This window comes from Microtus ochrogaster, linkage group LG5 (genome assembly GCF_000317375.1).
Source record: "Microtus ochrogaster isolate Prairie Vole_2 linkage group LG5, MicOch1.0, whole genome shotgun sequence".
Lineage (NCBI taxonomy): Eukaryota > Metazoa > Chordata > Mammalia > Rodentia > Cricetidae > Microtus > Microtus ochrogaster.
The window spans coordinates 38482670-38507228 of NC_022031.1; the positions used below are offsets into that span (position 1 = coordinate 38482670).

Below are 24559 nucleotides of genomic sequence, written 5' to 3' on the forward strand. Positions count from 1 at the left end.
ATCCTATCCCTTTAAGAGACAAATACACCCCCCCCCTCGCCGCCTTCTGCCGAGGCAAGCAGATCTTCCTTCGGCTTCTACTCTGTGCTCTCTCTGTGTCCCGTCTCTCTTCAGAACGGGTGGCTGATGCCTTTTATCCTCCCCCCCACCCTCTCTCTCTCTCTCTCTCTCTCTCTCTCTCTCTCTCTCTCTCTCTCTCTCACACACACACACACACACACACACACACACACACTTTGTCTTCTTTGGGCAAGTCGTTTGAAAGAGCCAGTCCTTTCCATCTCTTTCAAAAGTTTATTTGTTGCAAAAACCTTTTAACTTAACCAAAGCATATTGTAGTTGCTAGAATTCACTGTGAATTCTTGTCACTAGTTGCTTCTTCAGTGAACATTAGATTCTTCTAATAATTATGAAATGTATATATACCAGTAGAGCCTACCCAAATTGGTTTTAAAATAGAATGCAAGGGTTTTCAAAATAATTTCCTCTTGTCTTCCTTTCTGTGCTTCTTAGGCTTGTTGGTCTCACTGAAACAAAGTCCACCGCCTGTGCTGAGAGAGCTAGTTCACTAGACATTTGTATGTTGAATTGGCTCTTCCAGCTTCTGGTCTTAACTCAATTTGTGGCTTCCTTTTTTGCCTATATCACAGTCACATCTGATTTTTCTGGAACTTCTATGTTTAGACCAGTTATGGTGCACAACCCAGCTACCCAGTATCTCTAGCTCATTGTTGTTACTGGAAGCAAATGCATGATTAGTTGAGTATGTTTGTGTGCATCTATAAACTGAAGACTCTGAGGAAGGAGGCCTGTAGTTTATAGCTATCCTTAGCTAGCTATATAGCGAATACAAGGCCAGCCTAGACAAAGCAGCGAGACCCTTTCTCAAAACAAAACCAAGTACATAAGGTTCGTTTTGGGGAATAGTTTGTTCGTTTATTATAGTTCATAATTCAGCATTGAAAGAGCCAGAACCTTTTTTTCTCCTTTTTAACTCAACTGTATTTTATGAAGGTGACACTAAGACTCAAAGAGGACATAGGGAGTTGACCAAACTGCAGGCAAAATTCAGGTTATAGCAATATAAGACTGATACTCTTTTGGAGACATACTCTGTTTTTGCTTGTTCTTTTTTAAAACTTTATGTTAATAAAATTAGGCAACGACAAAAAATTAGTATACCAAAGTGTAAACACTTTATAGGTCTTCAGTTGCTTTTGCTGTAATTCTTCTCTGGTTTCTGTTGACGGATATTTACGTAGGCATTTAATATTGATCCAGACTATCACTATCAGAGTCCCTTCGCTGTTACCTCCTACCTCCACTCCTTGACTTTGTAAGTCTTTCGTTGCACTCCCTCAGCCTCTTCTGGGTTGTAGGAACTTAACTCTTCATGGAGACCCTCTGTGTCAGAAGTCTCAAGTAGACAGAACAGATGAGCCTCTTACTGGTAGATGGAAGTCTCCCTTGACATGTCACTGTTTAGTCGTCTTACTTGCCTAGGCAGGAGGCTCTTCTGGTGGAGCCACCTTGTGGGCTTTGTTGTAGCCTAGGCTATACTAGACTTCTCTTTGGGGAGTGTTCTGGTCTGTGTAGAGCGGAAACCCTCTTGGTACCAGTTCCCAAGTTGCCTTTTGAAGTACAAGCATCATCAAATAAACAAAAGTGTCTTGAATTGTTCCAGTGAGGTAAAAGAGCTTTCAGACATTACTGAAATGCAGGAAGCACTGAGAAACTAAAAGAAGATTCCATTGTTAATCCCTTGGATTTCTTTCCTCACTTACTGTCTTCCTTAATCTTTTAAAGGTACATGGAGGTTAGTTAATCATCCTCTGAGCAGGAGGAGAACAAGGATAATAGAATAAAGGACCCGATAGTAGGACAAAGCTAGGACTAAAGATTCTGATGCTTTCTTCTCTCCTTAGGCCAGCTGGAGGGCTCTATGGCATTGACAGCATGCCAGATCTACGAAAAAAGAAGCCACTGCCACTTGTCAGTGATCTGGTGAGTGAAACCTCTGACATTAGCTCAGTAGTAGCCTTTGGATATACACTCCGATAGGACTTGGCAAACTCTCAGGATTAGAATCAGCCATTTCAGATTTACTGATACGTAATAATGGTTTCAGTGGATCCTAGTTCTAAATTACTTCTAAGCCAGGATCCTGGGTTCTTCAATGAGTCAAGTTCCTACCTGGAACATTTGTAGCTTATGCCTTAAATACTGAATTCAAAGATCTTATATCAGGCATCTTAATTCCTCTAGGTAGCTTTGCAACTTTTTCTGATAACTGACCCCAACCCCCTGCCTTTAATTTAGATTACTGACACCTTGGTGTGTGATACAAATAACTGGAGCTTGATCCTTCCTAGAAGTCAAATGAAAACTTCCTAAAACATAAGTTCTATAGACTGTGTCTTTACCTAAGACATTGAGAAGATATGATATAACATTTGTGGAACTGAATTGCATTAGACTTAGGAGTTAAAGGTGCTCTTGGAATCTCAAGGATGACCAAAACCTCCTATTCTAGGGCTTACATTTATTTATTTATTTAAATTTTTTTTCGAGAAAGGGTTTCTCTGTAGCTTTGGAGCCTGCCCTGGAACTAGCTCTTGTAGACCAGGCTGCCCTTGACTCACAAAGATCCACCTGCCTCTACCTCCCGAGTGCTGGGATTAAAGGCGTGCGCTACCACTACCCGGCTTAGGCCATACTTTCTAAAGCAGGATCAATGTGAGCAATTTTCTGTAGCCTGTGAGTGGTAGGAATAGAGTGGGACCTAGGCTTTCCCAGAGGCTCTGAGCTCTAAGGACAGATATGAGGTGTGAGGATTCAGCAGGATTTGAACCCTCTCCTTTTTCCCTTTTTTCTACTCCTGTGACTCTTATTTCTCTCTGTTCTATCCATTCTGGTTTTCCTATCCACTCCTTTTCTTTTTTCTCCTATTCTCTGTTCTCTTTTTCTCCTACCAGTTTCTCTTTTCTTCACTGGGTGAATGGAAATGTCACTTCCCTTATTTTCATCACCATTTCTTCCTTTCTTTACTTCCTACCAGTTCTGTATCTTCTTTTTCATTCTCTTTTTAGTGTACCTTATCTTCCACCAGCTTCTCATCTAGCTGGTAGAAGGTGGATTCTGATCTCATATTTTCCTTATTATCATTTCCTTTATTATCTTCTTGCTTACCTTTCTTCTTACTCTTTTATCTCTACGTCCCTTCCCTTTCTCCACAAACAGGTCTGGATCATTTCTTGTTTTCCCTCCTCTGTCTTTTTAGCTTTGCCTGTTTTTCACTTTGAGACACACTGGCCCTTAGAGTAGGTACTCTCAGCCTGGGCCTTGGGCTTTCTGGATGAGAGACAGTTTTAGTAGATAGAGTTATTAGAACATGTCTCTGTGGTAAACTGGAGGAAAGAACCTCTTAGTTGCCTCTGAAAGTTTTTATGCCCTTGGGGATCTTTAACATCATGTTGTTCCTTTCTTTGCTTTCCTCTGCACAGGCTATGGTGAGTGCATCCAGGGCCCTTCCCCATCCTCTTAAGAGTCCACATTCCCAAATTATTTGGGCCCCTCTCAACTGATGTTCTTGCTGAGGCTCATGAGTTCTGCCTGCTCAATTTCTGCTGCCTTAATGAAGTCAAGTGTCTTCCAGGGGCCTCCTTTAAGACTTTGGCTTGGCAGAAACATGGAGTTCCTCTACATAAGAACCTGGTAGCAGGACAGCCCCCATTATTGAACTTTACTCTCTGTCCTGTTTGGCCTCCACTGCCCCTTTTTACTTGCCAAATACCCTGTTTATTTGGGCTGCTGGCCTTTATTTCCCCATGGATTGGGTGTGGGGAGGTATCTGGGCATAGGAGTTAGCATGGATGGTTCTTATATGTGACTCTGATAGCTTGTGTGTGTATTTCATTCTTATAACCTGTTACTTACTATATTCTAAGCTTTTCATTTTTCCTTTGCCTTCTCATAGACAAGGAATTTCTATGGGATAAGACACCCTAAGAATAGTGAAAGAGGAAAGCCCTTTGGATGGTGGCTAATCCTGAAAGAAGTATCATACTAACATTGCTAGAAAAGTCCCTTGAGGACCTGGAGTGTTACATCTCTACCTGGGACTCTATTACCTATTACTCAGGGGCACTTTCTGAGTGACAGTGAAAGTAGAATGGTTATCTGTTATAGTCAAGTGGCATTAGGAACTTCAGGACTTTTGCGGCAACCAGGGTTGACAGACAGTTCTTCTCTCATAGTCACTGGTTCAGTCACGGAAAGCTGGGATTACTTCTGCAATGGCTACACGTACCTCTCTCAAGGATGAAGAGCTGGTAAGTAACTCATGGACTTTTGTTGAGTCTATTGGCATCAGGATTGATCATCTTTGTAGCCATACTAACTATGAATTTTAAAATTCTGGACATATATGGTTGCCAAGATAATATCTGGTCTTAATTTTCTACACTGGGAGAAACAAGAGTCCACATTGGAGTATTAAAGCATGTGGGTTGTTTTTTTTTTAAGATTTATTTATTTATTATGTATGCAGTGTTCTGTCTGTCTGTTTGCTGGCCAGAAGAGGGCACCAGATCTCATTACAGATGGCTGTGGTTGCTGGGAATTGAACTCAGGACCTCTGGAAGAGCAGTCAATGCTCTTACCCTCTGAGCCATCTCTCCAGTCCCTGATCTTGGGGTTTTATAGTGAGTCGTTTACCCTCTTGTTTCTCTAGAGTGAATGAATGTTCAGATTCAACTATGGGTCCATGCTGGATGACTAGAAGTAAATTTAGTGGGGCCTTCTCTGTGCCAGGCTGGGCTCTGGGCTGGCCCAGGCTAGATTGTGTTATTCAGAGAAGAAACCAGGTTGCAGCCCTGGCACTTTTCAGCATGGTCATACAGTTGTTGATATGTGATGGGACATGTGTCTTTCAGAAATCCCATGTGTATAAGAAAACTCTGCAGGCCTTAATCTACCCCATCTCGTGTACCACACCCCACAACTTTGAGGTCTGGTCAGCTACTGCTCCTACCTACTGCTATGAGTGTGAAGGTTTGCTCTGGGGCCTTGCCCGGCAAGGCATGCGCTGCAGCGAGTGTGGAGTCAAGTGCCATGAGAAGTGCCAGGATCTTCTCAATGCCGATTGCCTACAACGTGAGTCATCCCATGGGATGAGGACTGGGGAGCAGGAGCAACGGGGACTTTCTAAAACAGTCTTCGGCAAACAGCAGTGGTGTCTGGCTTATTATTTTTTATTCTGATTTACTCTGAGGGTTTTTACTTTTCAGAAAAGTAAGGTGCTGAATCAAGAGATATTGCTTTTCCAAACAATGGGCCTTACAGTTTCCCTTAACTTCCTTTAGGGAAAATCCTTGAACTTTCTATAGCCTTCTGTTGGAGCTCAAGTCTCTTGCAGGATTCATTTAGTTCCAGAGGCTCAATTAGAATAGTATACACCATTGCTAATGTGACTAGAGCATTAGTCCTGTTTAATCAAGGACTAAAAGGACAAGAGAGTTCTATGAATTTCCAGGCCTCCCAGAGAAGCTTCCCATCTGTCTATCTAGATCCTAGGAGACAGGATTTATTACTTGTAGACAGATCTTCTAGACAACAAAAGTTTTAGGTAGACGGAGCAACAGACTATTAGGAAAGTGTACCAGGTGCTCAAAGCCCAGCTACATATGTCACGTGTGCCGCTGATGGTATTTGCACATAGGAACAGGAAAAGCAACAAGTTCCTAGCAGGGAAGGTGATAGTACTCAAAGTTACTGCCACTCTGCCCAACTTTTACTGAGTTTGCTCTCAGTGTAGCCAGACTTCAGGAAGAATGGCAGTAAAGGAATGTAGGTAAGTATTCTCTTAGCCCTCTATGTCTCCCAGCTGTTACTCATAATAATGCTTTAAAGGTTGTAGTAAAAGAAGATAAGCAGATAATAATTGTGACGATTTCTTGAGCAATTGCTGCATACCGGGAAAAATTTGTATTATAATATACATGTTGAAAGACTGTGTATTATACTCTTGTGCCAGGCATGATAGGACACACCCTTAATCCCAGCATTGGGAGGCAGAAGCAGGCAGATCTCTATGAGTTGAAGGCCAGCCTGGTCTACATAGTGAGTTCTTAATTCTAGGACAATTAAGGCTACATAGTGAGACCCTGTCTCAAATAACAAAGTAAAAGAAAAGATCCCAGGAGATAAATGCCACTGTTTCCTCACAGAGAGAAACTAGGAGTGGTAGAACTAGGGTTTAAACCCAGGTTTGATACCAGATATTTTATTTTCTTATCATACTACACTATTTGTTGAGATTAAAAGCACTAGAACCATAGAGTACAACCCAATTGGCAGGTAAGATTGGCGGAATTGCCTTGGCCACCTACCATTGCTCCACAACATCTGAAACACCCTTTGGATATATTTTGACCATAGAGTTAGAGGCTTGATGGAGACTCTTCCAATATTTATCTAAACAAAATAGTATAATAAATTTCCATCATCATTATCAAGATTTTGCTACCTTTCAAATTTTATTTTAAACTCCTCTGGGCAGGCAGCTGGCATCACAGTGATCACCTTTTTGAAGGGAATTCACAGTATCCTTAAACTTCCCCCATTGTTTCATGCCTCTTCCCACCACTTCTTCCTGACTTGACCTTGGTCTGGGAGGTAGCCTGTCGCTTAGTTCAGGTTTCTGGACCATCCTTCAGGGGCTGCTGAAAAGAGCTCTAAACATGGAGCTGAGGACAGGACGCAGAACATTATTATGGCTATGAAGGACCGTATGAAGATTCGAGAACGGAATAAACCAGAGATCTTTGAGGTTATCCGAGATGTCTTCACAGTGAGCAAAGTTGCCCATGTGCAGCAGATGAAAACAGTGAAGCAGAGTGTCCTGGATGGTACCTCCAAATGGTCAGCCAAAATTACCATCACTGGTAAGCAAGCTAAAGTTTGAGGGCTTAGGGAGACCGTGGGGAAAGCACGAGGAGGAAGCATCTCAAGTATGAGGGAGCAAGGCATTGAGGAAAAAGAATTTATAACTGAGAAGAAAAGAGAATCCTATCATTTATCACTCCTCTCCCACTTAGACCCTGGTGCTAGAAGAGGCCAGTATCCACAAGCACTATGAACCATAATACAAGCATATCCAAACAATCTGACATTGTATACTCATTTGGATTTTATAAAAACTGGGCATGGGAGGAAAGGGGTAAGGAGGGGACCAAAGACTATTGACTGGTGGTTTGTTGTATGGTGGGCAGAACTGAAGCATGTGTACATTAGAGAGTTAAGGACCAGTGAGGTCGGTGGCCATTGATCAGGAAGTACTCAGGGAAGGAGATGAGGTTCCTGGATTAAACTTTGAAGGGGAAGTTGGTAGCCTATGGCTAAGGTTAGATGTGGAGAAGTAAGGCTCCTGTGCATATACAGGAGGCTTCTCTAAGTTGGAGAGAATGTGGTCAGTGCTATGGGAACTTGTGACTTAACTCTGAAATGTACTTTTCTGATTTGTGCTTGCGCCGCAGTGGTTTGTGCCCAGGGCCTACAAGCTAAAGATAAGACAGGATCCAGTGACCCTTATGTGACTGTGCAAGTTGGGAAAACCAAGAAGCGTACCAAAACCATCTTTGGAAATTTGAATCCTGTTTGGGAAGAGAAGTTCCATTTGTAAGTCACACATGACTCTCTGTCTGGAAACTTATATATTTTAGAAGCGATATTAGAACCCACTTTTCTGGCTTGAGCCCTAAGACTGGACAAAGACTATGGAGATTCTCACCTGTCTCACTGGGCAGCAGCCATACTTTCTTTGGGTTTCTTCTTACAGTCTTTGGTATTTTACCCAAACCCTGTCTTAACTAGGTCAGTTTATGGGTCCTGGTGTTTTTTCTAGCACTAGAACAATTTTACTACTACCCTGTGATTCCTCTCTAACTCTGCCTAGGAAGTATGATGTTTTTCTCAGGACTGAGGAAAGGATGTCTTGCCTATAACTGGGTAATTATGCTTGAAAATGGCAATTGAGTCTGGAGGCGTTTCCCTCTTTTCTAAGGAAAGTCTTTCTTCCAACCCCAGCACATTCCTCTATTCCTTTCCCCTTACCTCTCTTCCTTACAGACTATTTCACCAAATCCTAGAACTTGAATGAAAGTCTGGAGTGGCCAGATGCTTTGTCTTACACTCTTACTCCCCAAAGTATAAGACCAGGACTTTGGGTCTGAATCTGCTAAGCAGGCTGACTATACAGAAAGCAGGTTCTGCTGACTCCTCTGAGCACTCAGGGAAAGGGATTGGGGATACAGTGAAATTACTCTCCAGTTCAGGTAGCACTTACTGAGTAAAGCACCTGTGTGTTTGAGAATCTGAGTCATTCCTATAGCTACTTTAAAATGAACTGTTTCACGGTTGTCATCTTTTACTCATTATAGATGAACAATTTATTCAGTTCCTATTATATGCAAGATACTTTACATGGTACCGTTCATCTCAGACTGAGTGATAGAGTTTCTGTCTTCAAGATGTGCATTGTTGACTTATCCATTATTTTTTCAGTAGAGAAGTTACTATTGCAGTATAGTATTTTAATGGAAATATCTTGAATGTAGAAAGATATGAAAATGGAGGGAATTGAGTAAAACATTCTGCTTGCTACTACTAGTTTGCGCTGAGAGACCAAGATCCAGAAATCAGCTTCTGGGGAGGAGAACAAAATTGGAGACAGGCATCTCCCTTCTCCAAAGCAAAACACCACAGAAGAGAAGCCATTCAAGGGAATAATAGAGTGGTAGAAGTTCATAAGCCCTGAGTTGGTACATGGGAGAATTAGAAAACTAAGCAGATATGACCTGATCACCCTACTAGGATCGTGTCTTGGACTCTGAGGAAGGAGCTACCAGTTGTTTCTGGAACCCTGGTGTTGTCCTGTTGGAATTGATGATGCAGTTAGCTGCATAAGAAGCCAGACTTGACCATAACTACTTATTTCCTTCCTATCCATAAGGATTGAAAACCTTTTGCTTGGATAGACTATTCACTTGGAATCTGAGTGCCACAATCTGCTGTAATTTTCTCTTTCTTTTTCAAGTGCAGTTGGTGGAACGTTGGGGGCTGGAAACTGGAAGTGATAGTGATGCTGCTAGGTCTGTCCGACCTAATTCTCTACCTGCTTCTTCCACAGTGAGTGCCACAACTCTTCCGATCGCATCAAGGTACGCGTGTGGGATGAGGATGATGACATCAAATCCAGAGTGAAACAGCGGCTGAAGCGGGAGTCTGATGATTTCCTTGGTCAAACCATCATTGAGGTTCGGACACTCAGTGGAGAGATGGATGTCTGGTATAATCTGGGTGAGGAAACTGAGTCATAAAATGTTACTGTGATTGGAGACCATTCCAAGGAATCTAGGAAATCTATCAAATCACCAAACTCCAGATCATAGCCTGTTTAGAACTTGTCTTACCTTTAGAGAGCTGACCATTGGTAATGATGGAAAACGGAATGGCAATGGCTAAAACTTAGTTCTAGTTCGTACATTCTTCAAGTTTCAGATCTTTTCATCTCCATCTTAATCCCTAATCCCTGTAAGTCTCTGACCACTCCTGTTCTTCCACTTAGTACAGGGTTATTTATAGAATCTGTGGCCACTTGGGTTGTTGCCATTTCCCCCCTTGAATTAAACCAGGATAGGGCTATATCTGTAGTTACATTGCTGTGAATCCCAAGTCTTCTTTCCTTTGTAGAGAAGAGGACAGACAAGTCAGCTGTCTCAGGGGCTATTCGACTACAAATCAATGTGGAGATCAAGGGCGAGGAGAAGGTAGCCCCATACCATGTGCAATATACATGTCTCCATGAGGTGAGCAGCACTTTGAAAGTGGAGAGCTGGAAAGCAGGGTGGGTTTTGACTATAAGTAAGATTTGCAAGTGCTTGGAGACCTAGGACCATTTTTGTTGTTGTTTTATTATTGGTTCATTGTGCTATTTTGGTTAACCTGAGGGACTAGACCTGTTCTTTGCATTCACTATGAGAACTTCCTGCAATGACCTTTGGAAAGACTAAGCAGTGGTGTAAAGAAAATTTTCTACTGAAATTTTTAGTTATGATGTGCTTGTAACCCTTCATTCTCTCTACTCTGTGTCCTGCAGAACCTTTTCCATTACCTCACAGACATTCAGGGCAATGGAGGAGTCTGGATCCCAGAGGCTCGGGGTGATGATGCATGGAAGGTGTACTTTGATGAGACAGCTCAAGAAATTGTGGATGAATTTGCTATGCGCTATGGCATCGAGTCCATATATCAGGCCATGACGTGAGGCTCCCCTGGGGTCCTGGGAAATAGCTACTAATGCTTTAGGTAGCTAATGAAGGCACAAGACATAGTAGACAGGTGCTTAGTAACCATAAAGTGCAGCGATTCCATACTTTCCTCTTTGAACTGGGTGGAGTGTGTCCATGCCTTAATGCAAAGAAGCATGTATTAGAAAGGGAGTATATTTGCTAGCATCTCAGGAATTTGCCTGTTTACACACCAATATTATGATTAGGAAAGGAAAAAGGCGTGAGTAGGTATACAAAGACAGAGACACAGATATCACATGTCTGAGCAAATACAGCGTGTTTTTGCCCATGTACGCATATGCATAGCCAACAAGCTGACCTAGACTGAGTCAACAAAGAGTGCTCTAAGCTGTAGGGAAAATATTTCTCTGTGGAATCCACCAGTGCACCTGCAATAGAAATTCTTGTTTATTGGGAGAAACATCAGTTGGTGGTATTGCCATAGAGGTGTACATAGGAATCCATACTGCATAAGCAGAGGAAGGCAATTTGACCTGGCTTTACTTACACAAACCGTAAATGGCTTCTTACTTGACTTCTACTATAAACTGTGAAGAGTCTTTGAGAATGTGGTTTCTGTCTTTCAGGCATTTTGCATGTTTGTCATCCAAGTACATGTGTCCTGGTGTACCAGCAGTGATGAGCACCTTACTGGCCAACATCAACGCCTATTATGCTCACACAACTGCCTCCACTAATGTCTCTGCATCTGATCGTTTCTCGGCCTCCAACTTTGGTGTGAGTGTGATGAAATACATGTACCAAAATGCTGCCATTTGATGATTTGGTGTGTTCTGGCCTGTTGTATAGATTGACTGACGTGCCTAATATTCAGATAGTTGCTACCTTGAAAGATAATCCTTTTTTTCTTCTAGAGAAGATAATTGATAGACTATCTTCAGGCTCTAAGAAGTGATGGCACCACTATGCTGTAGAAGACATTTCTGTGTCAACCCAGACAAAACTCCTCTAGTCAGGACCGTAATTGAATCACAATGTTGTTTAGTCTTGCAGTCTTTACTCTGAATGTCACTTGACATAAATTCAGGATAAGCAGGATGAAATGACCTATCACAAATGTTCTGTCTGTAGGCATAAAATTACTGATATCCCCACAGTCTACTGCATCTGTGGTCCCTGACTTTGGGTATTTATAATGTTTTTGTTGTTAATAAGTTTTTCTGTAGACGAGTTAATGTTACTGATTAAGCCAATCAGATCCCATTATATATTGACTTAATATCTATTGATGTAATCAATATAATGAATTCTAGAAATGTTGTGCTAACAGCCTATAGGTGTATGATTCTACATTTAATGGCACTTTTTCTATGAAAATCAAACTGTGAAAATAGTACATATTATATATTTTAATATTAAAATATACACTAAGGAAAATTGCATGAAACTTAGTTAAAATAGATACTTCTTGTGTCTTTCTGACATCTTTCAAATACATCGCTATTTTCTCTCTCATCATCATTGTTAGACTCTGTCTGTTAAGAATGCCCCAGGATAGCTGGGTAATAGTAGTGCATGCCTTTAAGCCCAATACTTGGGAGGCAGAGGCAGGTGGATCTCTGAGTTCAAGGACAACCTAGTTTACAGAGTGCATTCTAGGACACTAAGGGCTACCCAGAAACCCTGTCTTAAACACCCCCGCCCCCCGCCCAAAGAAAAAGAATACCCAAGAGGCTCTTTGGCACCAAGGTGGCAAGGAAGAGGTGAAGACCCAGTCTCTGTTAGGCTCTTCAGACTATGTAGACTAAGCAGACTGAGTGGACACTGGTCTCACTTTTCTGGCTGTAGCTGTGGGAAGGTGGCCTAGGGGGGTCTTATATGGAAGTGAGGCAAGGGGCCTGTGATGGAATGAGGAAGATCCAGAATGTGGTAGTCTATATAGGAAAAGTGTCCTGAAGGGAGGGAAGTTGGGAGCTTGAGAGTGTCTGATTGGGACCAGGATTGCAAAGTGAAGGTAGCTAGAAGCAGAGTGTCTTGGGTGCCCACTGCTCTTGTCCATCCATATGCCTGGCTCCTTACCCCCCACTTTGAGTTAATAGCCACTCATTGGCAGGGCTTGGGTATGGGTTGTCTTTTCTCAGCTCTTCCAAGGTCCTTACTACCTGCAAAGAAGCTGAAAGGGCTCCTGAGGGACAGTGAAGGCCATGGCTCTGAGATACTCTTGAAAACCATACTTGGCCTCTACAGCCTGAGTTCATATCACCTACCCCTGACAATTCCAGACGTCTCTTCCAATCTCCCTGTGAGCTATTTTGGGCTTGTCTCTTTCTCTTAGTCATATGAGTCAAACCAAGGATGACTCAGCTAGACCCTCATCTTAGGCCTTCCCAGACTCTGCTGCTAGGGTTGGGAAGAGCAAAGCAGAAACTGCCTCTTCAAAGCACCCAGGATGAGGTCTCTTTCCAGCCCTGAGTCTTCTTTTCAGTGGACCTTTCCCCAGGTCCTTGGACCCACGAGATGTGGCTGATGCTCAGGGATACCCAGTAACAGAAGCCCAGAGATCTCAGAGACTTAGGAGCAAGTCAGAGAAAGTGTTTGAATTTCCTTTTACCTGACTAAGATGAATTAAGGTCTCAAGCAGACAGAGATATACTTACTGATCACATCCTTGTGTTTAGGAAGAGACTTTTTCCCTTTTCAGGGATATGAATGTCTCTTTGTCAGCATGAAAAGGTTTCCTAGTTTAAGACAGTGCTATTGAAAAAATGGAACATCTAGTCTGTTCTCCTTTACAACGGTTGTTCCTATGGACAGAGATTAGAAAAGATGTCCCCTCCCACTCCCTTTTTCATTGTTTTTTTTCTCACCCTCAGAAAGAGAGATTTGTGAAACTGCTGGATCAACTACACAACTCACTGAGAATAGACCTCTCTACATATAGAGTAAGTGAAGACAAGCTGTGGGTAGAGTAATAAGTAATATCAAACTCAACCTAGAAAACACGGGAAAATCTTAGTTATAAGGATGAAAGGCAAGGAAACTGATCTGTGCCATTATGCCCACCTGGATGCCCAATGCCGTAAATACCATGGTTCTTCTGACTCTAAGGATCATTACAGTCTATAAATAGCACGTATGATGGCTTTTAGTGGACAGGTCGCTTTTCAGCCCTATTCATATCACTCTAGCCAACTTTCTAACCACATAATCTCCCCAGAACTTCCCTTAAAATATTAGATACTTAGTCATTTTTTTTCTTTCTCCCCTCCCTTCTTTCCTCCCTCCCTCTCCCTCCCTTCCCTCTTCTCAATTCCTAAGAGACATATGAATCTTTGGCCAGGGGAAGAAAGAGTAGCCTTCTTGGACAAGTAAACTATATTAGGTATTATACCTTTTTCTGGTATAGGAGTAAATAGATGTAGGAGAGTGGGTACCCAGGATGAGAAAATGGACAGCTCCTTTTACATTGGATCTTCTTACACTGGCTTTATCACTCGCTTCAAATGTTAGGAATGTCCACACCAGGCATTAGAAAGTACATTAGAGGCGGGGAAGAGACAGAAATCTTTAATAAATAAATTAAAAAAAACAATTTGCATAAGAAAAAAGAAAGTACATTAGAATGTACATTAGAAAGTAAGTGCAAGAGCAGCCTCCAGATTAACAAAAGTGAGGCTTTGGTTATCTGCCCCTTCCTTACTCTGCATTTTCACGAATAATGGAGAAGTAACTATAATCTCACCTTGGCATTAGTAGCCATCTACAGGCTTAAAGCTGACAGAGCTCAGTCTTTCCTTTCAACTCTCCATGCAGCTTCCTCCTAAAATTCATGTCAAAGAGAATAATCTGTGACATACAGGAAAGTCCTAAAGAATTTACTTCAAAGATTTTGTTTAAAACTCTGCCATCTGCTGGTGTCAGAAAACTAGATGAACAGGGTAGATTGAAAGTACAGGTTCTGCATTCAAGCCCACTGACTGACAGCTGGGGAGCCTGGAGGACCAAACTAGGACCTCTGCATGTGGGTGACAATTGTGTAGCCTAGACTGTTTGTGGTACCCCTGGCAGTAGGACTAGGATCTGGTGTATGAGCTGACTTTTTGGAGCCTTGGAGCCCATTCCATATGATTGGGATACCTTGCTCAGCCATTGGGATACCTTGCTCAGCCTCGATACAGGGGGAGGGTCTTGGCCCTGCCTCAATGGAACAGGCCAGGCTTTATTGACTCCCCATGGGAGGCCTTACCCTTTCTGAGGAGTGGATGAGGGGGATGGGTTGAAGGAGGGGAGAGGAAAGAGGTGAGGGAGGGGAAACTGGTTGGTATGTAAAATGGATAAAGAATTTTAAAAAAGAAAGTACAGGTTCTGGATCTCAGTTTGGTCATTAGCATGGCTTCACTTATATTCATGATATACAGTTAGATTGTAGTTTTTGAAGTAAGAATCTTCATCCAAGAAGGGGAGGATGGAAAGAGGGGGAGGGTGACTGTATCTGTGTTCATCTGAACAAATGCTTACCCATTCATGAGAAGCAGATTTGGGAAGAAGTGTGGCTTTCTGAGTTGTAAAGTATTCATCTTGGCACCAGGCAAGGACCTGTCTGCATCAGTAATGTAGGTTGCCCAGCTCAGCTATAGAAAACCCCAGTGGGCAGCAGTTAGGGAAACTGTGGTTTCATTACTTTTGGCAGTGAAGGTTTTGTGTTCCTCTGTTCCTTTCTTAACACTGGCTTGATTTGTAACAGAATAACTTCCCTGCTGGGAGCCCTGAGAGACTTCAGGATTTAAAGTCTACCGTGGACTTGCTGACCAGCATTACTTTCTTCAGGATGAAGGTAAGGGTGGACAGAACTGGCTAGTGCTGGCCTGAGGATTTGGCCATGGAAACCTGGAGAGTAAGAGTCATTGGACAGTCTGAAGCTACAGGATTCATCCACTTCCAAACACGCCAGTTTCCCAGATTACTTCTAAAAGTGTGCAATCCATAGATGAGTGAGGAAGACCTGGAGGTTCTCCTCATCAGCTACCCTGCTGTATCATCATAGGGTGTGCTCACTAGTTTCTAAGGGAAGAGAGATATGAGCGGTGCAGGTGCTTAGTCCAGGACAGTAGGAACTTGCTTCTGCTTCTCATATCTTGGTGGATCAGGAAGCAGAGAGAACTGGGAGAGCAGTGCCACATTCTACCCTCAAAGGTCTGCTCCTCGTGATCTGTGTCTGATAGTTAGAAACTGTGACCCAGAGGTTCCACAGCCTCCCAAAACAGTACCTCCAGCAGGAGACTAAGAAAACATGAGCATTTGGGGAATATTTTCCACTCAAACCAAAACACTGGGCAAGGTTTGAAGACCTGGAAAAGGTGAAATAAATCTAAAGAAGATTTGCAGGAATGATGGGAGGATATCCCACCTAGGTGAACAGGACCCTAGGCCTGTATTTCTTCTGTTAACTGGCAGGTGCAAGAACTGCAGAGCCCCCCAAGAGCCAGCCAGGTGGTAAAGGATTGTGTGAAAGCCTGCTTGAACTCTACATATGAATATATCTTCAACAACTGCCATGACCTCTACAGTCGCCAGTACCAGCTGGTAAGAGATTTGGGGCTTAGTGAGGTCAGCTGACAGTAGCTCTTTGGGAGGCTCAGCTTTTCTTTACTAGAAATTCCAGGTGAAGAGGAGCTCAAAACAAAGTCCTTGATGTTCTCAAGGATGAGTAAGTTGCTGACTTTGGACCATTTGTCTCAGCGTAGATGTCTTTGAATTGACAAAGGACTCTTCAACAAAATGTGACATACACATGCCTGAGTTGAACAGAAATGGCTGTGATAAATTTTGCTTTGAGCAGTTTGGCAGTTCAATTTGAGTGGAATTCTCAGGCCATCCTAGCATCTTTCTTCTACCTTTGCTGTCTCACAGTTAATTTTGATCAGGTGTATTTGGACCCATGCAAATTCTGCACTGCCTTCCTCTAAGACTATAGCTGCCTCTGAGCTCCTGGCACAAAGGTTTAACTTTTTCCTTTGGTGACTCATTCTTCTGTACATGCCTTCTGAGATTATATTCGCTAACAAACTCTCAAGGCTGAGCCTGACCTTCTGTGAGGCTGAACCACTTCACCAATTTTGGGTTAGCATTCTAACTCCATGCTTAGAAACTTAGATCTTTAAACAAGGTTTTATTACATTTATTTGTTTACTTTTTGTGTATAAATGTGTGTACACATATACACATGGGAGTCAGAGGAATATCTGTAGGACTTGCTTCTCTCTTTCTACCATGTTAGTCCCAGGGATCAAATTCAGGACATCAGACTTGGTGACAGGTACCATACCATTACTTGCTAAGCTACTTCTCCGGCCCCATCTTTCTAGATACTTCCAACCATACCTCTCCTCTGCTACCCACTTAAAAGCCAGGACTACTTTTTAGTTCCAGTAACTCTAATTACAGTTCATGTCTTAGGACTGCTTCTGCAGATTCATTTTCCTTCAGTGCAATAAGCACACACAGTCCAACAAAATACGTGTGTGTGTGTATGCATGTATATTTATGTATAATGTTCCAGGCCAAGTCCAAGAAAACCCTTAAGTACTCCCTCAAGAACTCCTCATGTCATGGGCATGCATGTATATTCAGTCAATATGGTCTGTTAGAAGTATTTTGAGAGCCAGATGGTGGATGTGCACACCTTTAATTGCAGCACTTGGGAAGCGGAGGCAGGCAGATCTCTGTGAGTTCAGGCCCCATCTGGTCTACAAAGCAAGTTCTAGGACAGCCAGAGCTGTTACACGTAGAAACCCTGTCTTTACCAAAAAAGAAAAAGAAAAAAAGAAAGAAAAGAAAAGTATTTTGAGAAAGGGATAGAGTAAGGGATTCCAAGGAGTGAGAATTTAGTCTTGGTTCAACAGTGGGAAAATGACATGAAAAAAGGGAGATAGATCTTGAAAGGCAGTAGAACCAAATGAGGGAAATCTACTGAACATCCATCTTCTGGTGAATGTATCCAATCTGTAATGCTTCCTCTGAGGATCTTAGTAAAGATCTAAGACAATGGTTGTCAACCAGTGTGGTGGAGACCCCTTTGTGGGTCAAGCAACCCTTTCACAGGGGTCGCTTAATTGGAAAGCACAGATATTTACAGTATGGTTTATAACAGTAGCAAAATTATAATTATGAAGTGGCAATGAAAAAATTTTAGGTTTGGGGTCCCCACAACATGAGAAACTGTATTAAAAGGTCACAGCATTAGGAAGTCCGAGAACCACTGATCTAAGACCTTTCTTTTTCCTGATGCCTTTTCTCATTCTAAATGTTCCTTTTATGCCAGTCATATATTTAAGGTTTCCCTCTTTAAAGGCTTTATAAAACTTTCTACTGGTTCTGATGTCCGTGGGAGGTTTTCCTGGGGCCTTTGTTTAGCTTGGTACATTCTGGGCTTCTCTGTCATCTATGGATTCTCTTTGGCTAGGGAAGGATACCATTCTCAGGTTTGATCTTTTAACCATGCAGATGTTTTAATATTTGATCTTTCTTTCCCAGCATAATAATGAACTAGACTCTGAATAAGCCTACAAACTTTAGCCTTTTTATTTTACTATCTACTTTTTCCCAATCTCATTTTCATGAGGCAATGTATATATTTGAGTAAACTCTTGGGTATTTTTTGTTCATTAGCTTATTTTGGTTTAATATTTCCATCTAATCATCTTTAATTATAGGATCATTTATCCACCCATTCACTTAACAAAAATAGAGTATTAGATATGTAAAGTCAAATAAGACATTTATGTCTTGGGGAAAACTATTGTTTGGTAGAAACTAGGGCAAATTATTACACGTATCATTCTTTTTTTTTAATTTATTTATTTATTGAGGATTTCTGCCTCCTCCCCGCCACCGCCTCCCATTTCCCTCCCCCTCCCCCGATCAAGTCCCTCTCCCTCATCAGCTTGAAGAGCCATCAGGGTTCCCTGACCTGTGGGAAGTCCAAGGACCGCCCACCTCCATCCAGGTTTAGTAAGTTGAGCATCCAAACTGCCCAGGCCCCCCCAAAGCCAGCATGTGCAGTAGGATCAAAAACCCATTGCCATTGTTCTTGAGTACTCAGTAGTCCTCATTGTCCGCTATGTTCAGCAAGTCCGGTTTTATCCCATGCTTTTTCAGACTCAGGCCAGCTGGCCTTGGTGTACACGTATCATTCTTTTGTTTTATTACATTTTATTATAGAATTAGATAGCTGATATACTAATACCAGAAATTCATAGACTATGTCCTGGGAGCTCAGGAAAGAGGCATCACTAAGCCAGAAGCATCAGAGACAACTTCATAGAAGTAAAATTCAACGTGGATTTTGAGGAAGGGGAAGAAATGATATCAAGAAAGGAGCTGACAGGAAGAGAAGAGGGGAAATAGAGTATTTGAAGGCACAGAATTATGCATGAGTATGTTAATTTAAGGAAATATAAGCAGTTTTTCTTCAGGTGTTTATAATTTCAAACTCTGAAGTTCAACTATTGTGGGATTAAATCCTAACTTCTGCTTACCTCTGAGGCAGTAAGCAAATCATAGATCCTTCCTGTCCTTCAGTCTCCTCGTCCAAAATGAGATGATAGTAACTTGTGCTCGAGTCATCAAGATGATAAAATGAAGCTGGGTAGTGGTGGTGCATACCTTTAATCCCAGCACTCAGGAGGTAGAGTAGGTAGGAGGATCTTTCTCCTACTCAGGTAGGAGAATCTCTGTGAGTTTGAGGTCAACCTTGAATAAGAGATAGTTCCAGGACAGCCAGGGCTGTTATACAGAGAAACCCTGTCTCAAAACACACACACACACACACACACACACACACACAAAAGACAATGATGAAATCAGTATGTACAAAGCTTTTAACATCCTGCCAGGCTCCACAATAAGTGGTGATCATGATGCAGTACAACACAAGAGAATTAGGAAGACATGAAGTGGAGAGAGAAAGGTACATTCCAAAGAACCTTTCTGTCAGATGGAGGAGTCCAAACTTAATTGAAGGCTGTGGGAGAGCTTTAAGCCTAAGTTTATCCTCCAAGATTTCCCTAATAGAGAAATCACCGACAGCTTGCTGGAGGACATAGTGGATTGAAGTTCAAAGGCCAAAGATGTCTTTTGAGTGAGTCTTTGCTGGGATAGTGGTAAAAAAACTAAAAGAAAAAGATGCATGTAAGTGAAATTGAGGTACAATCAGTAGGCTATAGATTGTGTCCTTGTTTCTACTAACTTCTTTTTTTTTTTCTTGGTTTTTCGAGACAGGGTTTCTCTGTAGCTTTGGAGCCTGTCCTGGTACTAGCTCTTGTAGACCATGCTGGCCTCAAACTCAGAGATTCGCCTGCCTCTGCCTCCTGAGTGCTGGAATTAAAGGCATGCGCCACTACTGCCCGGCTTCTACTAACTTCTTGTTGAGGACTTTGGAGACTGTATCCACATTTAGTATCCACATAAAAGTTCCCATCTCTGTCCCGGGCAGCTCCACCTTTGCCTTTATCCCTGTGAGAGAGATTGTCCATTCCAGTAGCTGCAATGATCACAGCGTATCTTTGTCTGGGGTCTGAATGTGAGTGGCTCTTCTTTTCCTGAGATCCACTGTTGTATTCCTTTGTCTTCTTCTAAACAAATCTTCTTCTCCAGCTAGGCAAATAGCTTTCCAGGTGCATTTCTTCCAGTTAATATAATCTTCAAAGGATCCAAAGGGGACCTGCCCCACTGAAAGTTAGGTCAAACTGCACACAGGGTCTGTCTGTTGAATAGCGCCTGCTCCACTTGAAGGAGCTTTGCAGAGATGAGATGTTTGTGTGTGATGTGTGAAGTGTGGATCTGAATAGGGATGCCTGGATGTGGGCAGACCTTACAGAACCAGACCTACTTGAGTGAGGCTAAAGGTGCTCATTTCAGCCAGTCACCTGTCCATAGTAACTAAGAGAAGGAGCACGGGGCCTTTATCTCTCACATTGTTCAAGGTTACCAGAACAGTGCCCCAGAGCTGAGAAGAGTGATTCTCAATAGTTGAAGGTTCTCCCAGTTGTCATCCCTCATGGAACATAGGCAGACATTTAGAAGACATGTGCCAGGAGAGGAAGTATCTCTGACTTTAAAATAACAGACATGGTAAAGGGAAAAGAAAAGGGAAGAGTCTTTTCAATTCTGCTGTGATTATTTCCCTTTCTCCTCCACTCTCCTGTTCTCTGAACAAGAACCAGGAGCAGCAACCACTAGAGGAACCAGGGCCCAGTATTCGGAACCTGGATTTCTGGCCCAAACTTATCACACTCATTGTGTCAATCATAGAAGAGGATAAGAATTCCTATACACCTGTTCTGAACCAGTGAGTATAATTCTACTTGGCTCTATCTTGTTGATGATTGGTCTGTCCATCTGTCTAACAGCCTCTTTCTTTCCTATCTCTGTATGTTTGCAGTGCCACTTCTTCCAACTGTCCGTCCATCTGTCCTTCTGTCCTTTGTATCTGTCTGAGTAACTGTTTCTGGAGACAGGTGTGGAAACATAAGGGGGCCCAACCCAGAATGGGATAGCCTTCATAGAGAGAAAAGCTTCTGTGACTGGGACTGCTAGGGGAACTCGAAGGGATCCAGAGACTGTGCATGTACCTGTCCATATTGACTAAAACTGGCCTTCTTAAGGCCCACCCCCTGTTCTTTCTCCTCCAGCTAATCTATCCTAGGCCAACCCTCCAGCCTCAACCCTTCTCAGAGATCTAATGCCTTGTCTTACTTTCTGGGCATTCTGTCCTCTGGGCTCATCTTAGCTGATAGGGTCCCCTTTGCCCTCATTTATCTTACCAGACTAAACCTAGTCCTGTTCCCTAGGACTCTCCTCTCTTCATTATGTCTTGTAAGAACTAGGTACCTTGGGATAAATAAAATCAAATAGCTCTTGCCTTGATGTTTACTGTGTTTTTCCATCTCTCAGGTTTCCTCAGGAGCTGAATGTAGGAAAAGTCAGTGCAGAAGTGATGTGGCATCTGTTTGCTCAAGACATGAAGTATGCGTTGGAGGGTAAGGGTCTGCCAGACTCCACCCATCTCATAAACTGTCTCTTTCCTTTCCCAGACCACTCCAAGTTCTAGGTAAACAGGGTAGTAAGAAATTAGAGGGCTTCTAGCTAGCCAGAGTGGCAGGTAAACTAAAGGAGGCATTGCATGGATAAAGCTGCAGCCGGAAGAAATAAGGAAAATGGATGTGCAGATGCAGATTTCTCCTTCCAGCTTTATAACAAATTCGTATCCAAGACCTTTCTAGTCCAGAGAGCAGCTTCACCCATGGTAGGAGCTTAAATATAATATCATTATTTCCTTATACTTACTAGCTTGGCTTTTAAAAAACAAACAAACAAACAAAAAACCCTTCTCAGAAAGCTTTTCTCACTTTCGTAGTGCAGAGCCACAAATAAAGTTTTTATTCACTTTGTTCATTCTGCTTACTCCTTTTTTTTTCACTTCTCACCTCCACAAAGATATCTCTTTCTGTCTGTGTCGAACTCTCTCATCTGTACCCATCTGTGCTCACCAATTTAGCTGCCTTTCCTATCTGTATATGTTAGTCTAGCTCCTCAGTCTGTAAAAGTGGATCTAGAAGGAAAGGAGCCATCTGGGACAAGCTCAAAGCAGAGTTTGGATCACTTGCTTGGGTGGAATGAAGACATGGATCACTCTCATACCCTTAAATTTATGAGGTTTAGAATCAGTGATTTTTGAGATTAAAAGACACTTTGAAGGTCTGTGCTAAGTTGTTACAGCCAAACCACATGTGTAGTTTGCATTGTGTAATTCAGCCCCAGAGCAGTGGCCGAGTCTTGCTTACTTTGGACTCATCTTTCTGGGGTGCAGTCTACACATTGGTTGAAAGGCTTATACAGATTTCACCTGACTCCCTACCTTAGTGAGACAGCACTCACCAAGCCTCATGGGAAGTTTGGTATCAGTTCTTGAAAATATCTATGGTGCACTTAGCAGAAAAAAGTAAATACTTTTGAAAAATGAGCCAATTCATAGTCTGTTCAATTTCATTTTGGGATATTAAGACAGCAAGAGATGGAAAGAAACAAGTTAAACTTAGGCACGGAATTCCATTAGAATCTTTATAGACATTTCCAGAATTAGAAAGATTTTGCAGAGATCATAAGGTCGAAAGAACCATCCAGGAATGAAGGATGGATGAAATGAAACAGGGCTGGGGAAATGGCTCAGTGGGTTAAAGCTCTACCCACACAATTCTGATGGCTTCACAATTCTGATGACTTCAGTTCCTCAGAATCCATGTAGAAAGCTGGATGCAGGCCAGACATGGTAGCACAGACCTTGAATCCCAGCATTCAGGAGTAGAGGCAAGAGGATCTTTCTGAGTTCGATGCCAGTCTGGTCTACAAAGCAAACATTTCAAGCCAACCAGGGCTATATAGGAGACCCTGTAAAGGCAGGTGGGGAGCAGACAGATGAAACAGGCTGGGTAGTCAGGAGTTACTGCTCCTCAACAGAAGCATCAGAGAAACCCTACTTCAGTAAGGCAGACAAGAACCAACTCCCAAAAGTTGTCTTCTGACCTCTGCCTATGGATACATACACATACACAATAGATAATCAAATAAAACAATAAATAAAAGTTGTAATGCCCAAGTCAAGGACAGGTTATGGGAACATTATTGCTCCTTCTAATAAATTAACCCCAATTCGACCACAAGTAACAACAATCTCATTAAATTTGCATACATACATACATATATACATACACATGTTCATGTGTCATTCAGTGCACATGTGGATTTGTATGCATGTGTGCAGTGCTTAGAAGACAAATATCCAGACTCAGTCCTTAGGTGCCTTTTTGTTTGAGACAGAGTCTCTCATTGGCTTGGAACTTCAAGCAGGTCAGGTTGGGTAGCCCAAGAGCTTTCAGGCGTCTTCCTATTTCTACCTCCCATCTGCTTTCACCTCCCGTCTTGCCTCCATGCCCAGCTTTTTATATAGGTTCTGGGATCTGAACTCAGGTGCTCATGCTAATGAGGCACAAGCCCTTTACCAACTGAGCTCTCTTTCCAGTGCAATCTTGCCGCAGCATTAACTCTTTGGGTCTTGTTAAAATAAAATGTACGCAATATTTGAAAACTCATCTACTTAGCGTTTATATATTTACGTTAATGTTTAGTATAGAAATTGTTGGCCTGGTACAGAGGACACATACTGGATTGTCAGAGAGTGTAAGAATTACATGCAAATACAGAAATATAAAGGTCCTCAAACAAACAAACAGAAGTCACCAGGAAGCCCTGCCCCCATTTCCAGTGGGCTGTTAAATAAGCATAAGGGGGAGGGTGTACCTGATGCTGTCATTCTGTGTTTCAAGGTCAGGAACTGGTTCAAGGGCATCAGGGAATGGAGTAGAAAGGAGGGTCTCTTTGCTGTCCTTGATTTTCCTACTCTTTGTTGCTCATTGGCATCTCTGCTTTGTCACAAGCAACTACTATCATTCGTATTCGAAAAGTCTCCTTTGCTGGTGGTAAGAACTTTTGGTTGTCCCCTTGCCTCTAGTTTTATACCCTTCCTTCTGCTTCTCACTGCTTCCTAGAAGAGATGGCAAATGCATTTTCGGGTTACAATGGTCCTACAGTATCATTACTGTAATAAAAAAAAAGGATAAAAGTTCAGGGACCTGAAACCCTTCCAGGCGCTGGCCAGCCCAAGCTTCTCTTCCCTTGATGAATGTCTCCTGTCCTAGTCACTAGAACCACTATCCCCAGAGTAGATGCTCTGCTCTGACTTGGAGGAGCAATACCTCTGCTATCTCAAAGTTGAACAATGACATCTCCAAGGATACCAGCTGCTCCTTCTCTCTTGCTTAGTTTCTCCTTTTTTATAACCTTTTTATTGGCACACATTGACTTTTATTATTCAAAATGATACTCCAGCTATAACGGGTAGGTATGATTATAGTGTGTGGATGTGGCGAGTGCTTTAGACTCTGTATCAGCCATGAGTGGTCTTCATCCTGGATTGAGATTCAGCTACCTAACCCATCAGATCCATAATAATAGGCCTATTTGCTATAGCACAGTAGCCTGATTTAGGTTTCCATAGTTTCCAAACTGATTATTTTTATTTGCATATTTCCCTGAGAGCTCATTTTCTTTGTTTCAGCTCTTCTTGGGAGCCCTTCACTTTACCTCAGGAGTCTGTCATAACATGGTTGTTCCACTGTCTTTCTGTCTGGTTT

General features: G+C 42.3%; 1 protein-coding gene across 6 annotated transcripts in view; it reads left to right on the plus strand.

Annotated features, from left to right (window-relative positions):
- The window catches only part of Unc13b (unc-13 homolog B), a 215761-nt gene that overhangs the window by 182348 nt on the left and 8854 nt on the right, over positions 1–24559 (plus strand). For 5 of the 6 annotated variants that reach the window (XM_013351859.2, XM_026786614.1, XM_026786616.1 and 2 more), the window contains 15 exons: positions 1926–2004; positions 3504–3509; positions 4257–4331; positions 4935–5154; positions 6717–6944; positions 7536–7677; positions 9188–9357; positions 9751–9866; positions 10157–10320; positions 10937–11087; positions 13184–13252; positions 15055–15144; positions 15765–15893; positions 20528–20658; positions 21264–21349. In XM_013351859.2, the coding sequence (XP_013207313.1) occupies positions 1926–2004; positions 3504–3509; positions 4257–4331; positions 4935–5154; positions 6717–6944; positions 7536–7677; positions 9188–9357; positions 9751–9866; positions 10157–10320; positions 10937–11087; positions 13184–13252; positions 15055–15144; positions 15765–15893; positions 20528–20658; positions 21264–21349 (1856 nt within the window). The remainder of the gene's footprint in view (positions 1–1925; positions 2005–3503; positions 3510–4256; positions 4332–4934; positions 5155–6716; positions 6945–7535; positions 7678–9187; positions 9358–9750; positions 9867–10156; positions 10321–10936; positions 11088–13183; positions 13253–15054; positions 15145–15764; positions 15894–20527; positions 20659–21263; positions 21350–24559) is intronic. The other variant, XM_026786615.1, reaches the window with a different exon arrangement.